Here is a 23835-nt window from a genome sequence, read left to right on the forward strand (position 1 = left end):
AGAAATAAAGACACGTATGAAATTATGATGGATTGCATTTGGACAATTGAATGGCCTTTTTAAATCAAATATGTAACTTTTTCTGAAGAAAAAGATCTTCGGTCAATGTTTCGCCAGTGATGTTTGGATGTGAAACTTGGACATTGAACGCCAATATGCGACACAAAGTACAATGCATTCAAAGAAGTGTGGAACGCTGTACGATTGGCAAAGCGAAGAAAGACGGGAAGCGGAATACGTGGGTGAAAAGTATGGATTTAGTAGATAAAGTGAAGATATTAAAATGGCAATGGCCGGGCCACGTGGTTAGAAGAATAGACGAAAAGTGGACAAAAGAAGTGCTAGAATGGTACCCGAGAGAATGCAAAAGGGTAAAAGGAAAACCGTAGGGAAGATGGGTATACGAGATTAGAAAAATATATGGGGTGAGATGGAGCGTCTTGGAGAAGCCTTTATACAGTAGTGGATGGTGAATTACTGTAGATGATGATGATGATACCATATGTATGTACATAAATACATACATACTTTTAATATAATAATTGTAAGAATTTAATTTAATATAAGTATTGTTAGAGAATTTAAGGTAATTTTTTTCTCTTAAAAATACATATAATAAGATAATAGTTCAATATGGGTTGAGATATTACAAAACTAAGGTATTTAATGTTAAAATAAAAGCCGTAAATATTTAAGTTGAAACCATGCCCAGATATTTATTGAAACTGAGTTAGTAAATACAATTCTTAAAATTCCATCAAAGCGAAAATATTAATATTTCTTAAATTAAAAAAATCGGTTCGAACGCTAATAAGAACTAAAACCGTTATAATGCGTTCGATAATAAATTTCAGCGGTCGTTTTAAAGCCTGCCAATCAACGCACATTATCGTCTAGTTAAATCTGCGTCTTATTTCCATAAAGGAAATTGTGTTCCTCATCCCCGTCGAGTTTGCACGAGGATTATCGAATTTTACCGCATATTTAGAACACGCAAAAAAAGAGTAGGTACTTTGAAATTTAAAATCCTCGTATCTCTCTACCCTACCCTCACTGCTTTTTTGCATTATTTTTTTTTACAATGTAAAACATTCATAATATTGGAAGCGAGAACTGACGGATTCACGGTATAATTCCAAAAAATTTCATTCATGTCATGCAAAAAAATTCAATACAATGGAACGGATCCATTACTTTGTTGTTGAGCAACAATGCTTTCAAGAAAGACTTATTTTTCAACTCACCAAACATAAACCGCACATGGGAATATGTAAAATTTCACCACACGCCTACGTATATATAAAAATTTCATTTATCGTGAAAATGTCTGCTTTTTCTTATGTATTATGTAGGTATAAGATTATCATCAACTTAACGAAGAATTTTTTTAATGTACATAAAAAAGCACTGAACATGATGAAATTTATCACTCACATCGTATCGGATCAACGTAATTAATCCTAGGGGGAAAACAGTCAATGTTAAATAGAAGAAAAGTCAATTGGGAGCATTTTCAAAAATTGCAGGTTTTCATTTCAGAAGAACGAAGTAAGTGACGCGAAAGCGTACAAATTCGGACACGAGCGATTAATCTTCGTCACGAACGACAGTCGTAAAAGGGTTAAAAACGCCCGTCGAAAATAGATAAAAACTTTCAACTAGCCCGTTCGCTTAACCAGAAGCGTAGATCAGATAATTAAACGAGATAATTTAAACTTAACTAGAAATTTTTGATAGATAGCCGTTAAAAAGAAGGTAAATTCTGCGGTAAAAATATACATACATATACATATATGTAAATGTAAAAAAAAAACTGGCGATCAGAGAGGCCGGTGTAGCTGAGGTTTCCTTTCATATCGGAGACACGCTGAGTACATATGAATAATATATTACTGAAGGGTTGTTGGGCATAGACATCGTCGACCGACCAATATGGTACGCGCCCTTCCGCCACTACTATCCGAATGCCATTTATGCCACTAAGATGTTTTTGCGAATACGTGCAATAATAATTCATAAAAATCCTACACGTGCGTAAACCTCGTTTAGTTACACTTTCTGCGTGAAATAACGTCGAAAGACCGTGAGAAAATTCGCTAAAAATGGTTGAAAAACCTAATAAAGACGAGTCAAATATATTAAAACGACGAAGCTTTTCGCCGTGGTCGTTACTGCCGTGTTTTGTAACCACGCTGTACTGTTACATAGGTACATACGTACGTGTGCGGATATTTTTATTTTTTTTCTAATTTTGTTTGTGAATTTTTAGATCAAAATCGAATATATTCAGATATACGGGGCCATCCCTGTTGCAATTAATTTTGATAGTATCTGCGTTGCACACGTGAGGCTAGCGTGCACCACAGCTTTGAGGAAAATCCAAATGCAAACACGTATTGAGGACGATTTTGATGGGGAAGTTTCCCGGGTGGAACATACACACACACACACATACGATCGCTAAATAATGAAGGCACGTGATTTCCCTTTGTCGATTTTCCACGGTTGAAAATTGGACGGCCGAAATATTGGGCGGTGGTGAAAAACCGACTTTCGTAAAGCACACATCACCCGCGTAGCAAAAAAAAAGAACGTAGGGATATTTCTGAATTCTGGATACAAAATGTAATCTCGCCCGAAAGGGGTTGCGGACTCCACCTTCGGAACCTTATTGGAATTGGGGCGTCCATTTCGGTCCACATAAGCCGAGCTTATAAATTATTTTCCTTCGGTATCATGCGGATTTTCATATGCTTACGTAACGTAATTTCAAGACGTCTGCGAGGATAATATTGAGAAATAACCCAAATGATACAAATAACCAAGTACAAATGTGCTCTTCAAGCAATAATAGAAAGAATTTGTCGATGGTCATAATATTATTTATGATTAAGCCACGGAATATAAACGTTGACTTACTAAGTGTGTATTTCAGCACCAGCACGTTAAGAAAGTGAGACACTCACCTGAAAATAAAAAAAATAAAAAATATATTATTAAAATATTCCGAGAAACAGTACCATGTGCAAAAATAGTAATATCGTTTATTTGATAATTGTTTTATATTTTTTATAAACATTTTCTAGTACACACAAATCCTCAGGCTATAATATCTTCCCCGTGAGAAATATCTTGACACTCTTACAACTAACTCTCTTCCAATAAAATGCACGTTTTGACGATCATAGACATACATATAAATGTTAGAACTAGCGTTGTAAAATTCTCGGTAGTAATCTTTTGGAGAATATTCTCGAAACCGAGAATATTAGAAAATATTCTTTTTTAGAGCATCTGGAGGGCTTTTATACAATTCAGTTGCAATTTCAAAAAATGCATAAATTCATGTGAACGGTAAAACACGAATAAAATTAATTAACTAATGCAAAACCCTAATTTTTAACATTTTGCATTTCATAAGTACAGAGAGAGGATAAGGAAATGTGACTTTTGAGCAGTTGGCGAAACACAACAGAAATGTTACGCGTATTATGTATGTAGTTTGTGTTAAAAGATTTCAAGATTTCGGCGAAAAACTCAAAGCAACTTACATATTTATTTATAGATATGGAAGCAAAAAAAAAAACCAACTGACATTTCAGTGTTAATGGTAACTCGCGTTGTTTATTTACCAATTTTTATCATTTCTAAACATAATAAATTTACGATTTCATATTAAGTGATGTGTTTTAAAAGTACGGACTGATGTGAAATAACAATTAATAAGGAGTTGCTCGTACAAAATTTGTGTTAAAAATGTCGTCGAAAACTATGAAAGTAAATTGATAAATTCATGTGAACTGTAAAGGTGATGGTAATAGTAGTCTTCCTTGTAGGGATGGTAGCACTGACGATGTAAGGATGATCGTAGTATTTACATATATTCTGAAAATGCTAACAGGAGGGGAATTTTCAAAGATTGTTGAGTTCAGAGTGACGATTTAAAAAAAAAGTCAAATTCCTTCTCAAAACTAAACTAAATTTAATGGAGCGTGAAGACGGGAAAATTTTTACGATCGTGTGTGCTAAGTTTAAAAGAATGATTAAATCAGTAAGTTGGAACAATTTCATTGGAATATATTTACCAGAGCAATAAAAATATGTATAATTTATTGCTTCCAGAGTTAATAATCATTACAATCCTGTGAGAATTTCGCGGAAAACGTTCATGGTGGTAGTGCGCGTATGTTAAAATGACGAAATGACACATTCAGTGTCGTCAGAATGAAAAAATGTCGTTCAAAATTCTCTCATACATTCTAGAAAGTCCTATTACTCCTATTAAGCTCTGAAAATATCCTAGAATCATCTAAAAAGCTAATAAACTATCTAGAGATGTTTTATAACCAAGAAAAAAGAAAATTCTCGGCGAATAATCTTTTGGAGAATATTCTCGTTCTCCGAGAATATTCTAGTTAGAACCGTGTCTTGTCCATATAATTCTCTTTAAATGTTTCAATTTCGGCTGTTTTGAAATAATATGCAGAATGACAGCAAAAAACAAACTAAAAAATCTGCATTCGTACGTATTATGTAGTATGTAAATTTCATTGTGAGAATTTCGTTTTTGCTTTTGTTTTTTGGTACACTTCAAATAATTCGGAATTGTAGGTGAAAAATTGTAACATTTTGCTGAAATATCTCTCTCGAGTTAAATGAAATTGTTAAATGCTCTCGTGGATGCATGCACTTCACCGACACAAAAACATTTTGATTTATTCGGAATTAGTCAGAGAATCGTTTTTAAATTGGATTGAAATAAACGCGAGGGGAAAAAAGTACATAGTACATAGTTCAAATTCAATTGTGCCATCGCAAGTACAAACACGAGTATCGTTGACACGTTGACAGCGACCAAAACAGATTCTAAGAAGCAATATTAATCCTCCGAAATCCCATCTGCGTTAGGGTTCATAGTACATACATACATACATACAAATGTTCGGCCGTACTTCCATCTCGAACTATGTATTCTCAATCAATAAACACAACCACATTGTTTGTTATCCACTTGATTAGAATTCGATCCCTTTTAAACGAATCCTCACGTTTGCCCAAGCTAAAACATCCAATCGCTACTTTTAATCCAATTAGGTAGATTCAATTTATTATTCAAACTTAATGAAAAACATCGAACTTACAAATAATCAAAATCAGCCAAATTTCAGTGAAAAAAGTAGGAAATCGGAACGATACAGTATGTGAACGTATACAAATGTATAAATACATATGTATAATCCTTTTAGGCAGCGAACTGAAAAGAATGCACTCTACTCTCCCAATTTCATCCTGTCAAATTAACTGTGAGTACCACCCAGCAGATTTGAGAGAATCAAAAAAAGTTTATCCATCGACGCAACACCTACATACATATGTACATACATACATATGTTTGAGGGAAAACCGCAACAACGTACCGATTTAAATAAAAAAAATACCAAAGGATATTGTGCCACCATGACGATATGTACATATAATACATATATAAATTGCTTTTGAAGTGTGTTAAACCCATAATATAATAGGATATTTTCGTCTAACATAAATACAAAGATGACATAAAATTTGTAAGACGTGCTTTGGATTGATAAAAGCATGCGTATGTGATTAAACGTTTTACGCCAAACATTAACCCATAAACAGCCTATCACCGACATTATGTATTAAATAAACGCTCTCTTATAATAGTTTTATGTACAACCGGGAATTATGAATAAAACATATTTCAGTTGCCAATTCAAAAAGTGTAACGAGAATTTTTAATGTTTGCGATAAAACTCAAATTGGAAAAAATATTTACGAATGAAAGGAAATTTATCTATAAGCCTATACATACTTATGTACATATATGCTTTGGACTACGTTTTATATTCAACAGTATGATAAACGTGAAGGATTTATGAAAACAGGACGTTCTACGAATGCATGTTTTGTTTTGTAAAACTACAGTGTAGCTAAATAATGGATTCTGAACGCAAAGGTATCTATTTCCAATATGGACATTTTGATCCAAAATACGATAGAAAAAATATAAGCGGATAAAAATACAAGTACAACACTATTGATAATAAGTGATTTCACATGTATGTATGTATGTATGTTTGTATATGTAGTCCATATGTACATTTAAAAATAAAAAAAAGTAAAATTAGCAAGTAACACCAAAACAGTGTAATTTTGTCTCAGGTAACTAACGCCAGCAAAAAACTTATTAATAACAACAAAATCACTAATTTCCTTCTTCCGACGGGAAACTCGAGCAGTCTTGTGTCATGCTATTTGCACTGTTTGAGCATATCGTATACAACCAGATAAAAGATAACCGGAATATGTCATTTTAAATATGCACAAAACTCTCTCTGGAAATAATCGTCACCCTATATTATAAAATACCTACCTCCACTAAAAAGTTGACGTGAATATCATAGGTATATCGAGACTACTCGCCAAATTCTTTTGTGTTCAACAATGTCATGATTCAAAATGACGACCATTGAAATTTACGTATGTATGTAATATAATATTTATTTATATACATATAATACAAAATATCGTGAAACCTCCCCAAAGGTCTAATGCAAGAAAATATTTACAGTGCTTTCCATTTCTTGTTTCATATGTTGACTCTTTTGCATTGATAACATTCGTATGTATGTAGCTAAATGGACCATACTTATTGAAAGAACTGAAAAACAAAAATGAACATGAAGAAAAAATAACGGACTCACAATTAGCATATTATTAAAATTTGTTATTTAATGTGAGAATGAATACGAAAATTAGTTGAGACTAATTAAATATCTACTATATAAAGACGATTGTTTGTTTGTTCGTCAGTATGTTATGCAATTCTTTAGTATTCAATTTAGAAATGGCCTAATATCAAAAAAATATATGGAAGGTATCGGAGAATAGAATTTTTTTATTTAAAAAAAAGTCAAGAGATCCCTAAACAATTTAAAAAAAATCTATTTTGTTTCAACTTTCACGCACCCGAAGAACGCCGTAAAATCCATCTCGTTAAATACTTAAGTCGACATACCTATAACACAAATATTATATTATATATAAAAATAGTCATAACCTCAAACCGACTTTGATCGATTGCGCGCCAATTTCGGTTCAATAAAACTCGAAACGCAAAGAGTTCAATTCAAACGTGGTTCGATTTCGATGAAAATGTTTACAGCAAACGCGAAATGAATGGCGAAAGGGACGGCTTTAAAAGGAGAGACGTATGGAGTGAGGGAGGGGAGGACGGAGATAAGCAAGCACTCGATAGAAAATCGAGAAGAACAAGAGCGACTGGTGAAAAGCGGCGGAGAACTGGGCCGGGATGAACAATAAGGAAAGACTCGTCCTCGTGGCGTTGTGAGCCATCAATGACGACGGTTGGCGGGTAGTACCAGCTCGACGATAGACCACCACCCTTTTATGCTTCATAATCCCGAAATTATTCGTGCCATTGTGACTCGTCTCCCATAGGATTTGGAGCGCCTTCATTTTAACGGCGTCTGAGAAACGTCCGAATCAATCGTACCGGGAAAATCCACTGTACGAGACGCGGTTGAATGGACCGTCTAATTTTTTATGAATAAGGACGAATTTAAATGTGTTCAAACCGCCAAATTTTACAGTGAAATATTCCGGTTGAAGTGCTTTTAACTGGATTTTTTTTCCCTCCATTTGTAATGCAATATTGTGAGCGCATAGAGAACGAAATACAGGAAAAACAGTATATATTTCCATTTCCGCGTCGACATTGATTGAGTTATTCTGGGTCGTTAGAAGGCGGAACAAATTGAAAACAGGAGATTACCAGTGCCGATTGCAGCTATCGTTGCAGCAGTCTGCAGCGTTCATGCACCAGCAGAATGAGCCTGAACTCACTCCCAGACTACGGTAATTTTCGTTACGATTGTTTTCGATTGTAAAAGGATATCGACTACAATTTTTAATTCGATAAAAAAATCAGTTACGGCAAATCGTTTTTGCAATTAAAAATTAGCTTCTGAATAAAGCCGTACTAAAATAACATGTGGTTAGCTGAATTGGATTCGGAAAATTAAGAAAATTTACGATATGTAAAAAGTAATCAAATTAACGTAGTAATAAATTGTAAGAATATACCCAAAAACAAAAGGAGTTTACATAGCTTAAGTCATCGTAATTATTTTTTACATACCTCCTTTGCATTTTTTACTTTATATGCTCAAAGCGTTAGCAATCGTTCAATAAATGTTTAACTTGAAAATTAATTCTCTAACTGGTGTAAATTATTTTAACTGATTGTTTCTTTTGCCGTTGATCTTGTGAGTAGCAGATCTTGCTAATAACTAGAGGTAGGACCGGAAGCGTGCCGTTTATTATTCAATTGTTGTAAATGCTTTGTAAAAAAGGTTCGGCAAACCATTAACAATGCATTTACAACATTTGAACAATAAACGGCCCCCTCAGGGTCCGGTGACTACTAATAACTAGTGCTTCCAATCCTGGAAGGTTACTTCAACATCGGGATTGCGGTGCTAGGAATTTCCGATCCCGGGATCCCGGTGCTAGCACCGGGATTTCAAATGTATAAGAAAAAAAAGTTTAATTGCATGTTTTCATATTTCATAAACCTTCAATTGCATTTTGCAAACTCTCCCGATGTTTCACGCAAAAAATACTCCCATATTGGCGTACTAATTTTGAGAGTTTGGCTACATTTTTTAAATTTTCGGTTCGCATCCATAAATTTCTAAGATTAAATAAAACACATCCGAAAATGTAATTAAATAAAGTACTTCTGGTTGACGGATGCTTACCAGCTTTTATACATAACTTGGTAAAATTTCAGTTCAAAAAATTAAAGGATTTCTTTGAAAAACATAAAAAACCTTGATTCTCTAAATTAAAAGTACTACTTTCGGTTTAAGAAAAAATATTGGGGTATAGTGTTAATAATTTCAAATACAAGTAAGAAATTTCAGTCCGATTTGATGAGTGGTTTGGGAGATAATTTAATTCAAAAACTTTAAAAGAAAGAGGACACCTATAAGGGGAGGTACCATTTCCGTTCAACTTAGAAATTTGAAAAAAAATTACGGTGTATCGATAAAAATTTCAGTAACCAATACTAAGTTTCAGTTCGATAGGACGAACAGTGTACAAAAAATCCCCAAAATACACTGACATACACTGACAGACAGACAGACAGACAGTTTTTCTAGATCACAAAAACGTGATCAGTGGTCGATTCTGAGTTCGAATCAGTTAAAATATGCTTCAAATATCATTGCGGTTGAGCACAATATCTGCGACACAATACAGGCCGGTCATACCATTTCGTGGAAACGGCAAGCCGGCGTCGAAACGGGTAGCAAACAAATGGACTATGACTGTCATTACTCATCATTGTTCATTATATAATGTTGTTTTATGTTTTTTTCCATATTATTTTTGTAAAAATAATATTTTTAAAGAAATTTCTGCCAGCACCGTAATCCCGGTATTCAGACCAGTTTCAGCACCGGGATTCACGGTACCAGAAAACACCGGGATCCCGGGATTGGAAGCCTTACTAATAACGTTACCTAATTGAGAAGTTTCATGACATCTTTAATTGTCATGAATCTTTTCTATAATTAAAAAAGCAGTTTAATAAATTTAAGGATATTTGAGGATATACGCGACAGTGAATTTGTTCTCATTAAGAAAAAAAGCCTGTAAAAAGTACAATGATTTGTAGATACAATACAAAAGCAACGTATAAGAATACTACATATGTACATAAATGTATTTGTATAACATTCGTACATACATGCACATACATATGTACATATATATATGTCAATACGTGTATAAATGATCTACATCAGTGGTTCTCAGGCGAAATTTTACCGTGGCCGCACAGGTGATAATAGTGGTCCCATGGAAATGTCTGGTGGCCGCACCAAATTTAATTAAATAAATTAAAGTTACAAAAAAAGTGGATCAATTTATTCATAAAATAAAATAAATTTTAACATTTTGGTATCTATTTATTTAATAATAATGCAAATGAAAATTGCTCAATATTCCTTTCTTCCAATGCAAGCCGCATTGCTGCTTCTAAGTTTCCGTCTGTCAACTGGTTTCTAAATTTGTTTTTAATAAAGTATATTACACTGAATGATCTTTCGCAATATACGGTAGTGGCAAAAATAGACAATATTAATAAAGCAATTGTTGTCAAATCTTTATATTGGTTTGTTTCATTGTCAACGTATATTTCCAACCAAAATTTTTGAACCGAAATATTATTAAAATGGTTATTAAGTACTTGATCATGACTAATTTCTAATAATGCATATTTTACGTTAGCCCAGTTAATTTATATAAATACTGAAAATGATTTTAATCTATTTTGTAGTACTATGAAATTTTCATTTGTCATCATGATAAAAGGGGAAGATACAAAAGAAACAGTTTTAAAAAATTCAATTCTTCGAACCTTTTATCAAGTTCCAGATTTAGAGATTTAAGACACTCTATTATTATAAGTTTTAATTTTAATTTTGAAGTTGTGTCTGTCATCTTATCTATCAAATCACTAACAGAAGATAAAATTAAAAAAATTGTTATTTTCAACTTCTGTTACAAGGCTTTACGCTATATTTTTTAGTTTGTCAATGATGAGCATGGTTTCTATTATTGTTAAGTTAATTTTTTGTAGTTTTTAAAATATATTTAATTTTTTTTAAATATTAGTATTATTTACTATTAAGTCGCTGGTGGCCGCAGTAAAAACCACTAGTGGCCGCATGCGGCCACCGTGGCCGCCCTTGAGAACCACTGATCTACATATTAGAAATCATAAATGTATAATTTAAAATACAATTAGATAATCTTTATCTACAAATTAAATATAGTGCCGATACATTTTTACGTTACGTTTTTATCATCCTAAAAAAGATAAAGAAAAAAAAAACCACATTTAAAACAGTGAATTCCCTGAATACGATCAAGAAGTATCTATGGATGTACATATGTATTTATAACTAAATATACGGACACGAGTCAATTGCGATTGTATATAAACAAATATAAATATTAAGCATCAGGTACATAAGCTAGCAAAAAAAAAAAAATTTACGTCGTGTCGATAAAAATTTTAGTAACCGATACTAAGTTTCAGTTCGATAGGGCTAACGGTGTTCAAAAAATCCCCAAAATACACAGACACACACACACACACATTTTTTCTAGATCATGAAAACGTGATCAGTAATCGATTCCGAGTTCGAATCAGTCAAAATCTCGAGTTCAAATTTTCGCATGATCACAAAACTTCATGTATTGTTACTACGTACATAGATAAAGTAAAACCACATTAAAAACGTGACAACACTTTGCTAATAAAATATAGGAGTAAATTGATAAAAATAAAGAAAGACAAAGAGAGGGGAGGAAAGCATCGCTCATAAATATATTTCAAACTTTAATCAGTCGGTTTGCGTACAAACTTTAACATGATTTCGAAAATCAAACAGCGACATACGCGAGTTTTACGGTTGAAACGATAGTTTTGGCACCGACATAGTGATACAGGCTTGTTTTGTTTGGTTCGAGCTAATTGGCTATATTCAGACGCGTTTGTATGCACTCAGCCGACGCCTGTTACCCGCGCTGCGTTGTATCCCAGATATCCGGAAACTGTGAAAACACCTCTACCTAAATGTTTACATCCTTGTTTGCGATGCCATAACAGGTTTTCTTCCCGGCGAGTGGAAAGTGGCGTCGGCAGCCTCGATGGCTTTTCTTTCCACGTACAGTGGGGGGTTTAATGAGGCAGACGCGCCAAAGAAGAAACAGGCAACTTTAATTAATTCGCGAAATAAACGAAGCGATGCTCCATCTATAATGTGTTCGAAGACGCTTAAACTGCACGGCTTTGCCGTTTCACAATCTGGTGGAAAATTGAAAAAATAAAAATATACCATGAAATGCATATATGTATGTATGTAGTACAAACAAAATAATAACGGCTATTATATTACAAAGTACATAAGTACACACGTAAACCGCACAACAGTGGTACACATAAACGAACGAATCAATTGAATTGAATTACAAAATGACAATGAGAATACCTATACATATTTGAATAAAGTTGTACTCACGGAATTCAATGGATAAAAGGTCGAATTAAATCGAAATAAGCAATGCGAAACGCTGATAAAATGAAACAAATATTGTATTTTCCACGTGCACTCTTGAGACTTTGTTAGTTTGCAATTTCATTATTAATCATTTTTAATGGTAAACTCTCCTATTATATTTAATAGTACACATAAAATTATTATATATTTCCAAACATATCTATGCAGTCTCATATAAATTGATCATGATCATATCAATACATTGCATTCCTTTATGCATATGTAAAGTACATCAAATTTTCAGCATATACCAAAATAGCATCAATCGCATAACATGATAGTATATTTCCATACATGATATCATAAATAATGGAATTGAAATTAGCGAAATATGTAATATTATATCAATATTTTTGTTACGGATTATTTCGTCTGAAAGAGATTGATTATGAACGTTTAATAAAATCCATAAAAATAATTTAGTATAATTCAAAAAATGGACTGCATTGTATGCAAAAAACTAAAATACAGTATTGTTGAAACTGAATGAATTTTTTTGAATAGAATTTAATTTGACGCCCGGCTCGCGATTCGCAGCGATGCATCAATTGGGTTTCTTTGCAAAAAAGAAACAAACAAACAAAAAAAGGGAACAAATAAAACTGGGTTGTGGGATCGGCCGACACAAAGCTAACTAAATCACATTGTGGAGTTTCTTTTTTTCCCCGAGACCACAGAATCAGGTTTGTTTGTAATGCTATTACAGGTCGGGCGCATCCTTTCTTTTGAAGTGCTATGATTCCGTCACAGAGAGATGTAAATTCGAGCCGAGAGAGCTTTGAACCGGAGACTATTCATTTTTGACGAAAAAAAATAACGTTGGAGTTTTTATGTATATATAGTATAATAAATAAAAATTTCACGTCTGGATATCCGACAATGTTGGTAACAGTGCAATACGTTTTAACGTAAAAGTCTGAAATATATTCCGCGAACGCAAAAAAACCGTCAAAAATTGAAGTGAAGGGAAAAAAATCACAAAGTAATGAAACGTCGTATGTACATATTCATAAATGATGATAAGTTTTCAGGAGTGATTTAGTGTCATCCATAAAGCGACCTTTATGTATTTGCCGGACACAAAGGGCGTCCTACCCGTATGTCGACCCAATGCACTTTGCTGCACTTTACTGCCGCATAGCCAGCCCTACGTTGGACTTAATAGTCGCCATTTTGTAATTTACTACATTTGCCGACTGTCAAATGCAATACTGTGGCTACACACATATGCATGTATGTAAATATGTGTACAAATCAATTTAAAAAAAAAATTGAAAACAAAATAACAATGGACGATTTTCATTTAATGAAGCTAAACTTCACATTGAATTATTATTTCAAATTACTTTCGTTTTCGCGATATCACTTCTACATACATATATGTACAAACGAACGATGTATTATTATAATTTTATGTTTTTTGAAAGTTAGATTAATTTCTTTTGACGTGTGTGCACATCTCTGTCAAACTACAATATTGTGACACGTGATATGCCAAACATTCGTCTTATTTCGACATGTCATGTGTCGACGCAAGTCATTTCCTTTCAAGTGTGTTTCGAAGAACCTTTCGAATAGTATTTTCTATATCATTCACAAAGAGCACACACGTAAGCTATGCACGTAAGTACAAACATATGTATACGTGAATATTTTATTTGAAAAAAAATATATAATACGACATGTAAAAAAACTTGTAAAAAAATTAGAAGCATTTTAAATCACTTATATTAACAACAAAGGAAATTCCTTACGTGAGTTTCGACCATAAAATACTACGAGAATAACATAATGACGATATAATTCAGAAAAAAATGGGTGAGAAGGGTGTTCGGTAAAGGATGAGATACCAACCTGAACATATAAGAGATTATAAGATAGCTGAGCTATAGAGGGTTGAATTAAAAAGGGCAATACGGAAAAAAGTAGTAAAAAGAAATCGGTTGGAAACAGTCTACATTTGTACATATGTATGTATACTACAGCAGCACGGGTGAATAACACGAGCGAAAAACTCCTAAGATTAAACGCCGGTTTATTTAATTTAAAAACAACGGGAGCACGATGCGTTAATTAATTATTCCAGTTTGAAAAACTGAAATTGAAATTTCATTTGATTAAAAAAAAGCACTCGTTGCAAGTCAACATAATTTTTCGTTGAAACACAATATTCCCTCCAAGACGCAAGCATATAATCCGAAAAGCCCTTCTGTTATCCGACGGCCGTTTCAATCCAATTTGGCCACAATCTGTCCGCTTTGCCGCCCGATACACTCTAATGGAGAACCATTGTAAGATCCCGAACCGAAACAATTTGATGGCTAATTAGTTGTTTGCGGGATAAAGGAGACTCCTTTATGTGTTTGACTTCGAGACACTCTCGCCGTCAAGAAAGAAAGTACATAAAGCCCGAGAAAGAACGAACTAAATCGTCCTAACGAAATAAAATCTTACTTTGCGCAGGGAGGCAAAGCTCGAGTGCACTTATACCAGATACTGAAACAACTGTTGCTAATTACATTAAAACAATCGATATTCATAAAATTTACAGTGTGCTCGAGAAAAGTGTGACCGAGCGTCGATCATTATATCCGCTGAGTGAGGAGAGCTCATTAATTATAATCTCGTTATTTCTAAACAGATAGGGAGGAGCTGTGAGCCAAAGTTTCTATAGGAAAGTGATAATAACTAAATCCCAAATGCTTAAAGACAAATTAATTAACTGTAAAACCGCAAAACTCTGTAACACGAGGAGTCTTATATACCTATACATATGTATATTAAGTCCTACGTGTAGATTTATTTTGAGTGCAATTGTTTCGACGTGGAAATAAAATTTTCATATATGTAAATAAAAGAAGATGCAATCGTTTTGTTTAGACATTTACTATGTACAAAATATGGCGATTCTTTCGGAAAACCATATTTTTATCTCTACCATGTTAATAGCTATCACTATACCACCAAAATATGTTGAATATTAAATCAATTATTTTGAGTTTAAAATCTGTTTTGCTCAGTTTATTGCTAAACTGCACGAGAACAGTGCATGTACTTCTGGAGAGCATGTAAATTACACAGGGAGCGCTAGTCAAGATCTGGTTTGATCTGAAACTGCATATATTATAATATGTATACATATTATACATAGTTCTTAAATATACCTAAGTCAAACGTTTGAGATCCGACGATATGAGTTGAAACTTAGTTCTACAAAGGAACGATATTAGAGGAAGTTTCCGTGATACCCAACAATAAGTTATTAGAACATCTGTCAATTTATCAATACACAACTACAAAACGATTACATATACAATTTCATACGAAGACTTTTATATGCAACGAAAATTAGTATTTTGTTTTCCAGCGCGCGATAAGATTGTAACGGTGACATTGTAAATTTTCACGCTTGAAAATGCGACGTCGCTTTCAGAAAAAAAGTTCGCATTGAATATTTAAATTTGGAAAGTAGAAATTCGCCCACGTACAATGAGAAGGAAACAGCAGCGGGTTTACCACCGGAAATTAAAATATAATGGGGTGGAAAAAAATAAACATCTACTGATGAATGTCGAAATAGAACAGCAGAACGCGAAGAAGGGGAAAAATGCAAACGGACACGATTTTTGGGGGTCGTTTCGCCCTTATTTCGAGACCAATTTTCCACCACGAATCGATACTTCACGGTGTGAGGCTTTCGATGACTTCGACATCGCGGCGGAACGAAAACTACTTCCGACAGGCGTAAAGACCTATATTTTATGACGCATAAAACGAAAAACACACCCATTTACTCTTATAAGTATGTATACACTTTCCAAATGGAAAATTCGAAATCAAAAAGTTATTACATCGTAATTGATTTGACTCAAAACTAGCAATTGTTGAAACTATGTATTCTAAATGGAAAAGTGTATTATTTCTTAACATAAAAAAGGGTAGGTGGATTCAAACCTTTGGTTCCTCCGGAAAAACAACACGTTACTTTTGAAATCTTTGTCTACCTGATATTTTGCATCTCTTAACGAACTCAAAGAATTATATCCATAATATAGTGGCAATTTAATACCACATCATTTGGTAAATTTCGACTGCGATTCGACATGAAAAGAATGTGACCATCGAAATAACTATAACGTTATACGAATTCCGCATTCAAATGAGTGCAAAACAAAGGAAAACGAAAGCACAACATATTCGTCAGGTTTTCGTTAAACATATTCTCGAAGCGTGAGCTGCTTACAAAAATCACAAATAAACTGTTATGAAAAGTACTGAAATTAATAAAAATAACAGCATTAAAATGTGAAAAAGCTTATGCGAACAATGATAACACTATGTGTCCTCCTCGTCGTTGTAAAAAAGAAATGAACTCATAAAGTCATTAAAAAAAGTTTTCGCCTTTTATAATTGATTTAATTAAAAAAAAAGTAGACCTTCGCTTGACATTTTTAAGGATTCGTTATATTAAGTTGAGAGCTATGTAGGGTCAACGAGTCGCTAACGAGAAATAACACAATGAAAATTACTTAAACCTCTCAGAAAATTCAACAAATCATATACATACATATGTACATAATATGGTTAGGCGTGTATTTTTCAGCTCCAACTGATACAATTAAAATAATAAAAAAAGTAAAACATTAACAATTGTGTTTTGCGATAGGGCGAGGACGTGTAGAATTGTACATACATATATAAAAAAATAAACTAAAAATAATACAAAATTTTCCACGTGATCTATTATCATTAACAATGACGACGATAAATGTAGGCGGAAAGGTTTCGAAGTGCGGAAAAAATCTCGCAAGAGGAAAACGAATGTGACGAAGCGTAAAAGTATCGATGGCCAAATAACTGGGTGGACCAAAGCAGCCACCGGGTGGACCAAAGCCGCGTGCCAGCCAAAACCCTTGCACGTGCGTACGTACAGCACACACTTAACAATTTACCAGATGGTTACGATCGTCGCAAATCATCAATTTTACGAGTTTCGATCCCATACTGGAGATAATCAACCGAGAAAAAAATCAATTTTCTCGTTTGGCCCATTTATTCCCCTAAGTTGAAGCTACATTTTAGTTCAGATTTAAAAGTACACACGCTTAAAAATATTTAACATATGTAAGTCACTTGTACAATGTCGATTTTAAACTAAACAGCTTTATTCCGTTTGCCTCGATTGATTGAAGAGACTTGGAAAGATAATAACTCCAGAGATATTCTATTACCTTCTAGGAGAGACAGAAAGGAATACAAAAAAAAAAGATAAGGCTTAATATTTAGTAAGCCGGTCGTTTTTTAATAAGAAACTATTGATAGTAATCGAGAAAGTTTCCTTGCGTACTCTAATGGTTAAATGATTCGCGTCCAATATTCAATATAATTATCTTAATCAGTCAATGAATTTTTGTCATATTCAAGGTAATAAAATATAAGTCTCAATTAAAGTACCGACAATTTGGTTGTCGAATTTCGTATGTCAAATGTGTCGCCCATAAAGCTTTCGCCGAGACCGCGGGTGGCGATACAAACAAGAAGAAATGTGATCGATAAATATTTAAAAGACAGTTGCAGTTGCATTGTCTACCATTTGTACTCGCCGAGTAGATAAGGTCACCGAGGGAAATAGCAAAACTTGCACCGCACTGCAACTGCGAAATAGTTCTTGTTTATAGCCCAGGCACCAGATGTGCAAAGAAAGAATCTTACAAGAATCGTTAAGGAGCCAAAGAAGCATATTGTGAGACACCATGCACACTGTACATACATATACTATTACAAAAACATAATAAATAATAAAGGAAATCCTTTAAAAGCAACACTTCATCTGAAAATCGCGAAAGGGACAAAATGAAAATAAAGATAATTAAAAAAAGAGAGGAAAATAAGTATAACGATCGTTCCTCTCGAAACGTTATGAAATTTATACGCGGAGAAGAATAAATGACATTAATAATTGTGCAAAATAAAGAAGGGTGGATTTAAGGAAATGAATTTGCTGAGGATACGATTGGGTGAAAGGGATTCTGAAACTGGGGCGTGAAAAAGAATGAGGTGGAAAAAAAAAGAAAAAGGATATAAGGGCTATTGTTATATACATGGAGTAAGATTTAATTTGAGAAAATTAAATGCAGGATATTTATACATATAATACAATAAGTACAATAGAGAATATTTTAGGTATGTATGTATGCATTTTGCACACGAAATTACCTTTCTTATGAAATCTATATGGACAATTCTTTAAAAAATTATTTTAAAAAACTGGCGTTTAAAGGTATTGTATGTAAATACATACAATGTATGTACATTAATAAAATAAATAAACCGCTTATAGTTGAGCTATTGTGATGGCGCAATTTGAAAAGATGAACAATAAAACAGACCCGGGATGACTATCAAAATGCCCGTGGGCTATTTCAAACCACCAGCATCTATATACATATTATAATACTTACTACAAGGTGTTTAGAACAGTGAAATTCTCAGCACGTAAAAATAGTCGAAAATTAAATTTAAATTTTATTTTTTTAAATTAAAATTTTAAACGAAAACATTTGTCATATGTATTTCTGTATATACATATGAATGTACGGGGTTTAATTGAAGCTTTCATGACGTCAAATCTCCAATTATGTTTTATACATGTATGGATCTGACAGGTGACGTTATCAAATGAAGAGATTAAAAGTTGAAATTGAAATTTTGCAGGTTTAAACTCAACTAGAGAACGCGAGGATTAAGTCGTACAAACAAAAGGAAAATAAATACAGTATTTTCCCGGCCCAACTACGAAAAATAATAAACATAGTAAAAATTTCATACAATTGTTATAAGGGAAACGAGAAAATGAATTGCATAAACATATGTACATACATAGATACATATATGTATTTTATATTATTATTATATTACACATCGCCGGTAAACATTTTTTGAACAGATAGTAGTGCTTCTATTAGTAATACGAGTGGCGAGGATGGAAGCTGTTATTATCGAGGTCTTCCTGACGATATTTCCAATTTATCAGTTTGAACAATGGTATTGTGTAAGACGATGCCGTTGTTAGCAACCACCAAAATAGCACGATCCGGGTCTTTTGTCTCATGACGACGCAAACACCATTCGACCAGTCGCATTCGTATTGAATTAAAACGTTGTAAGTTTCAAAAGATAAACGAGAGGAACGAGAAACTGCGCGGAAGAAGGTGTCTATAAAAACAATTTTACGAGCAGTGCCTGGTCTATGCGATTCTAAGCCAAAAATCCCCTTTGAAACAAAAAACACGTGTATGCTTGATGTTGGCGACGAACCGACAGTTTGCTTGGTCATTCCAAGGAAAATAAGAAGACTCCAGTGGTAAGGCAAAACTGTCACTTATGATAACATTGTATAATGAGATTATTTCTCGACAGTGAAGCAAACATTATTTCAAGTGCATATGTATTACATATGTAGCTATGTACATACATATGTATGAGCAATAATCGTTAACCCCGATCGTCGTGGAACTGGAATCAAATCACAATAAATAATAGGACTTCATATTCATGAAAATTATTAAAACAAGGATTGCTTTCGAAAACGAAACGCTTCCAAGCGTGAAAATTCGAAGAAAAACTACCGGAAAACATTCTGTAAATCTTGCCAGCAGAAGCAACAGTTATATGAGACTGGTCATATTTCAACAGCTCGTATAAAAGATGAAGTGAAACTTACATCCTCGTTTTATTTTTTGCTTTATGAAGTATTAATAAACCATTTTCCTTGTATGTAGATGAATATATGAAATAAAATAATAAATTTGATACGGCTATGGTTTAGAACTTTGAGGTAGTTTTCATAGTAATAAAGTTAGAAAAAATATTTTCTTTCAACTTCAAATTAATTGGATAGCCGTTTAAACTTTTTAATTAACTAAAATAAACTACAATGTATGTACGTGTGTACATACATATAAAACACAAAAAAGATATTTAGCAAAATTATAACTACAGTATAGCTATGAAAAAAAGCCGATGAAATATTTAATACCAAAGAACTGCACCGTTTTTGAACATAGTCTCGATTAAATTTAAGCATGACAGAACATACATAGTAATTTATCGAAACGAAAACGCGCGAATGCAGATGCTGTGCAATGTGCATAGATTCGTGCGCGATAATATTTGCGACACTCGGATAGCAACGTGCTATTCGAATCGTGAAAATTCAAACGAGAATGAAAATAACGACGCACACACAACAGAATTGTAACAAACGTACTATACACCTATTATGATTGAATTTTCAGAGGTATGCAATTCGATTTAAGATAAATATTCCAAAAAAAAACTTACGATTTCGATCAGATGCAGCGTTGAAATGTGAGATGAATAATGGTTTAAATAAAAAAAAACAAACGAACTATTATTTCATTTTGTTAAAGTAAAACAAAATTATTTTATAATGTATGTATTTACAAATTTAAATGATTGTTTTAAATATATAATTTTTTGACCCAAAATTTATCAAGCAATATCCAGTTATGTTATAGGACAAAAGACGTTTGTAGTGGTCCTTGTTGGATGCTAATGATCTGCAAAAAGATGACCATCTATCGATGTCGACATGAGATATCAAGTTATATAGGTATATTACATATACATATGTGTATTAACTTTTAAAAAACATTTGTCGCAATATGATACAACTTTTAAGGTACAAATATTACTTAATAGTATATTATACATGTAGTACCAAAACAATCGAAATATACATTTAATATCTCATTCTGTTTTTATATTGAAAAAGTAACGTAGTATACATATATGTATATACTATATCCATTTAACGTAAACCAACGTATAATAGTGAGTTTGGTGTAATACAGCGTAAGCTAAACATGATTTCCATAGATGGAATAACTACAAGGGTTATGGCAAGGGTTTAAGGTATTAATATAACGGCGATTTCGTTGCGTAATTCATCGTATAACAGATTATGCGATAATTTTGGCGAGAATTACGCCGAAGTGCCGATATATGTATAGCAGAGCTTAAACGACGCGCTCATGGACAAATATTGAGGGCAAGTTAAATTATTCAGATACCATTTTGGATATTTGAAGTGCGATTCCCTCGTTCTCTCTCTTGGAGACCTGAAGCCCGTTGTGATATTTCGACGCCGAGGACCCTAGAAGTGTTTCAAACACTCGAAACCGACAGCGAATCATCAGATCAAATATTGAAGTGAAAGGGAAGAGAGGACCGGGAGGCGACCCTCTGAACTCGAGCCTCTACGAGTGCTACGGCTTCGATTTTCCTAACGACGAAAATAATACTAATTTAGAACATTTTCATTTTAGATATTCAAAAGACTAAATTCACCTTCATGTATTAATTATTTTAAATAACTAATAAAAATTTATATCACAACTTTAAATATTTAGAAAATTGAACCGAAAGGATAATAAATTACGAGTAGAACCCTCGTCACGAATACGAGTTTTCAACTTACGGACATCGGAAGTTTATGATCAAACTTTGAGATTGAAGTATGAAGTGCACATAAATAATGACAAAAATGTTCTAAACATGCATTGAGTTATTTAATAGACGCTAACTTTTTCAATATCTACTTTATATAAAGAAAATATTTATGCCTCGCAATAAATTAACAGTGGAGCATTATAGCACTTAATATTTATGTTAAATCAAATACAGAAATAAATTCCCTGCTGGAACAGTTGGGATTTTGTTTCCCGAATAACTATGTGCGAGGTACACGTCATTTGAAGGTAGTAAGTACCTCCTACACGCACGGTTCTTAATCGGATGACTTATATCCCAAGAGCTATCCGACTTCTTAATGAAATCGTTACTGACGTGCCTGAATGTGATATTTTCCACCTCGGTGAGCGTAAATTATCAAAGATTTTTTTTAGCCTATTTGTCTGGTAGCCTGCGCTCATCACTATTTTCATGATGAGTGAATTTTTATTTTCATTCTATTTGGGCTTCACGGAGATGTTTTTTATTCACGGCTTGATCTTAAACATATATACATAAATATATATGTTTATTGAGGCTAGGGATTGCAATACCAAATTGTAATAAATGTGATCAGACGATTGTTTCAATTATAATCCTACTTCAATTATAAAACTATAAATATATATAAAAATAAAATTTATGTATTATTACCAATTTACTTCAATGAATTTATAACATTATTCACCTGAGATTTATTTTAGAATTATTTACGATTCCATCTAGGTTCATTTTCCTAGTTTTCAGGAAAATTAACCTCATACAGTTATGTAATCTACGATTTGTTTTTCATTTACCGGGAAATACCGGTATAACGGTAGTAGGAAAATCCCTAATTGGGGTTACTATTGATGCAAGACATTCCCAATTCCCAAAAAAAAAAATATTGAGATAGAAAACCAATCCTTATAAATGTGGTGAAATAAAAAATTTGCCAAATAAATGAAAAATAGCACGGAAAAAAATCCGTAAAAAAAATATATTTTTGACTTTTAAAATTCGCTAGACAATTAATTAGAAGTATTTTAAAGCAATGAAATATAACAATTAATAGGAAAAATATCTGACTATTGATTACAATACTCAGTTTAAGCGTAACAATCCTAAATTTTGATTTAAAGACCGCAAAAGCCAAAAAACTGTAAATCGCGGATTTTTTTAAACGCTCATATCTCGTAAACGATCGCCCACCAAAAAAATAAATATCGTATTCAAATTCAGTGGGTCAAACTTAGTAAAGATTGGCTAGTCTCCGCTCTGGTAACTCAAAAACGTGATTTTTGTTGCTCAGTGTAATTATACTGATTTTAAATAATAAAAAAAATTTGAACAAAATCCGACAACCGGAAGTAGAACTTTTGTCTTGTGCAAGTATTTGCATATATTTGCGCTCAATTTGTATCGCTATCATAGTTATTAGTTCAATATCGAATTTTGTTTTGTAACCTTCTTATATTCCTCAAATACATAGATAAAGTCATGGGTTGGTCACACCCGAATTTTTTTGTTTTGTTTTAGTTTCTTTTCTGTTTCATTCTCAACAATTCTAACTAATTTATGTAATGTCACTATGGTCCAAACATTAAATTAAATAAAGGCTCACTCTTATTTATGCAGAAAGGATCATCATATTAAATCAACAAGAAACATGGAAATGCACACATATTTTTAAGAAATCGATATTGGTACGCGTAGACCACCGACATGGACACCATTAACGAACGGTGAAAAGCTTCGGTAATTTCTTATCACTAGTCGGTTTGTTTATCTACGACAGTTGGTGTCTGTATAGGAATACGCGGCTCCTGACAGATTAATTACCATAAAAGCCTCACCGGCAAGCGGCCATCATGCGATGCGAATAAATAAAGACGCTGGGAGCTGTCGTTGTGGCGTCGCGACGCTGCTATTGTTATCGCACTGTTGTGAACACGCGAACGGGCATCGCCCGTGTCACCCTACTCACTTATTAGACTTGTAGTAACTATGATGATAAGATCCGAACAATTCGGACTGTACTGTCCAGGAATATTACAGACTGTAAGTCGTTTTGATAAAAACCAAAACTGACAATTTTGCCACAATGACGCGACAGATTTGATCCAGAGCGTCACTATGG

The 23835-nt window shown here is 33.2% G+C and overlaps 1 protein-coding gene across 1 annotated transcript in view; it reads right to left on the reverse strand.

Annotated features, from left to right (window-relative positions):
• Nucleotides 1–1078: 1078 nt before the first annotated feature.
• The window catches only part of LOC143910977 (uncharacterized), a 124120-nt gene continuing 101363 nt past the window's right edge, over nt 1079–23835 (reverse strand). The window contains exon 3 of the mRNA XM_077429641.1: nt 1079–2966. Coding sequence (XP_077285767.1) covers nt 2946–2966 — 21 coding nt within the window. The 3' untranslated portion in view covers nt 1079–2945. The remainder of the gene's footprint in view (nt 2967–23835) is intronic.

This window comes from Arctopsyche grandis, chromosome 4, assembly GCF_051622035.1.
Source record: "Arctopsyche grandis isolate Sample6627 chromosome 4, ASM5162203v2, whole genome shotgun sequence".
In the NCBI taxonomy this organism is placed as follows: domain Eukaryota; kingdom Metazoa; phylum Arthropoda; class Insecta; order Trichoptera; family Hydropsychidae; genus Arctopsyche; species Arctopsyche grandis.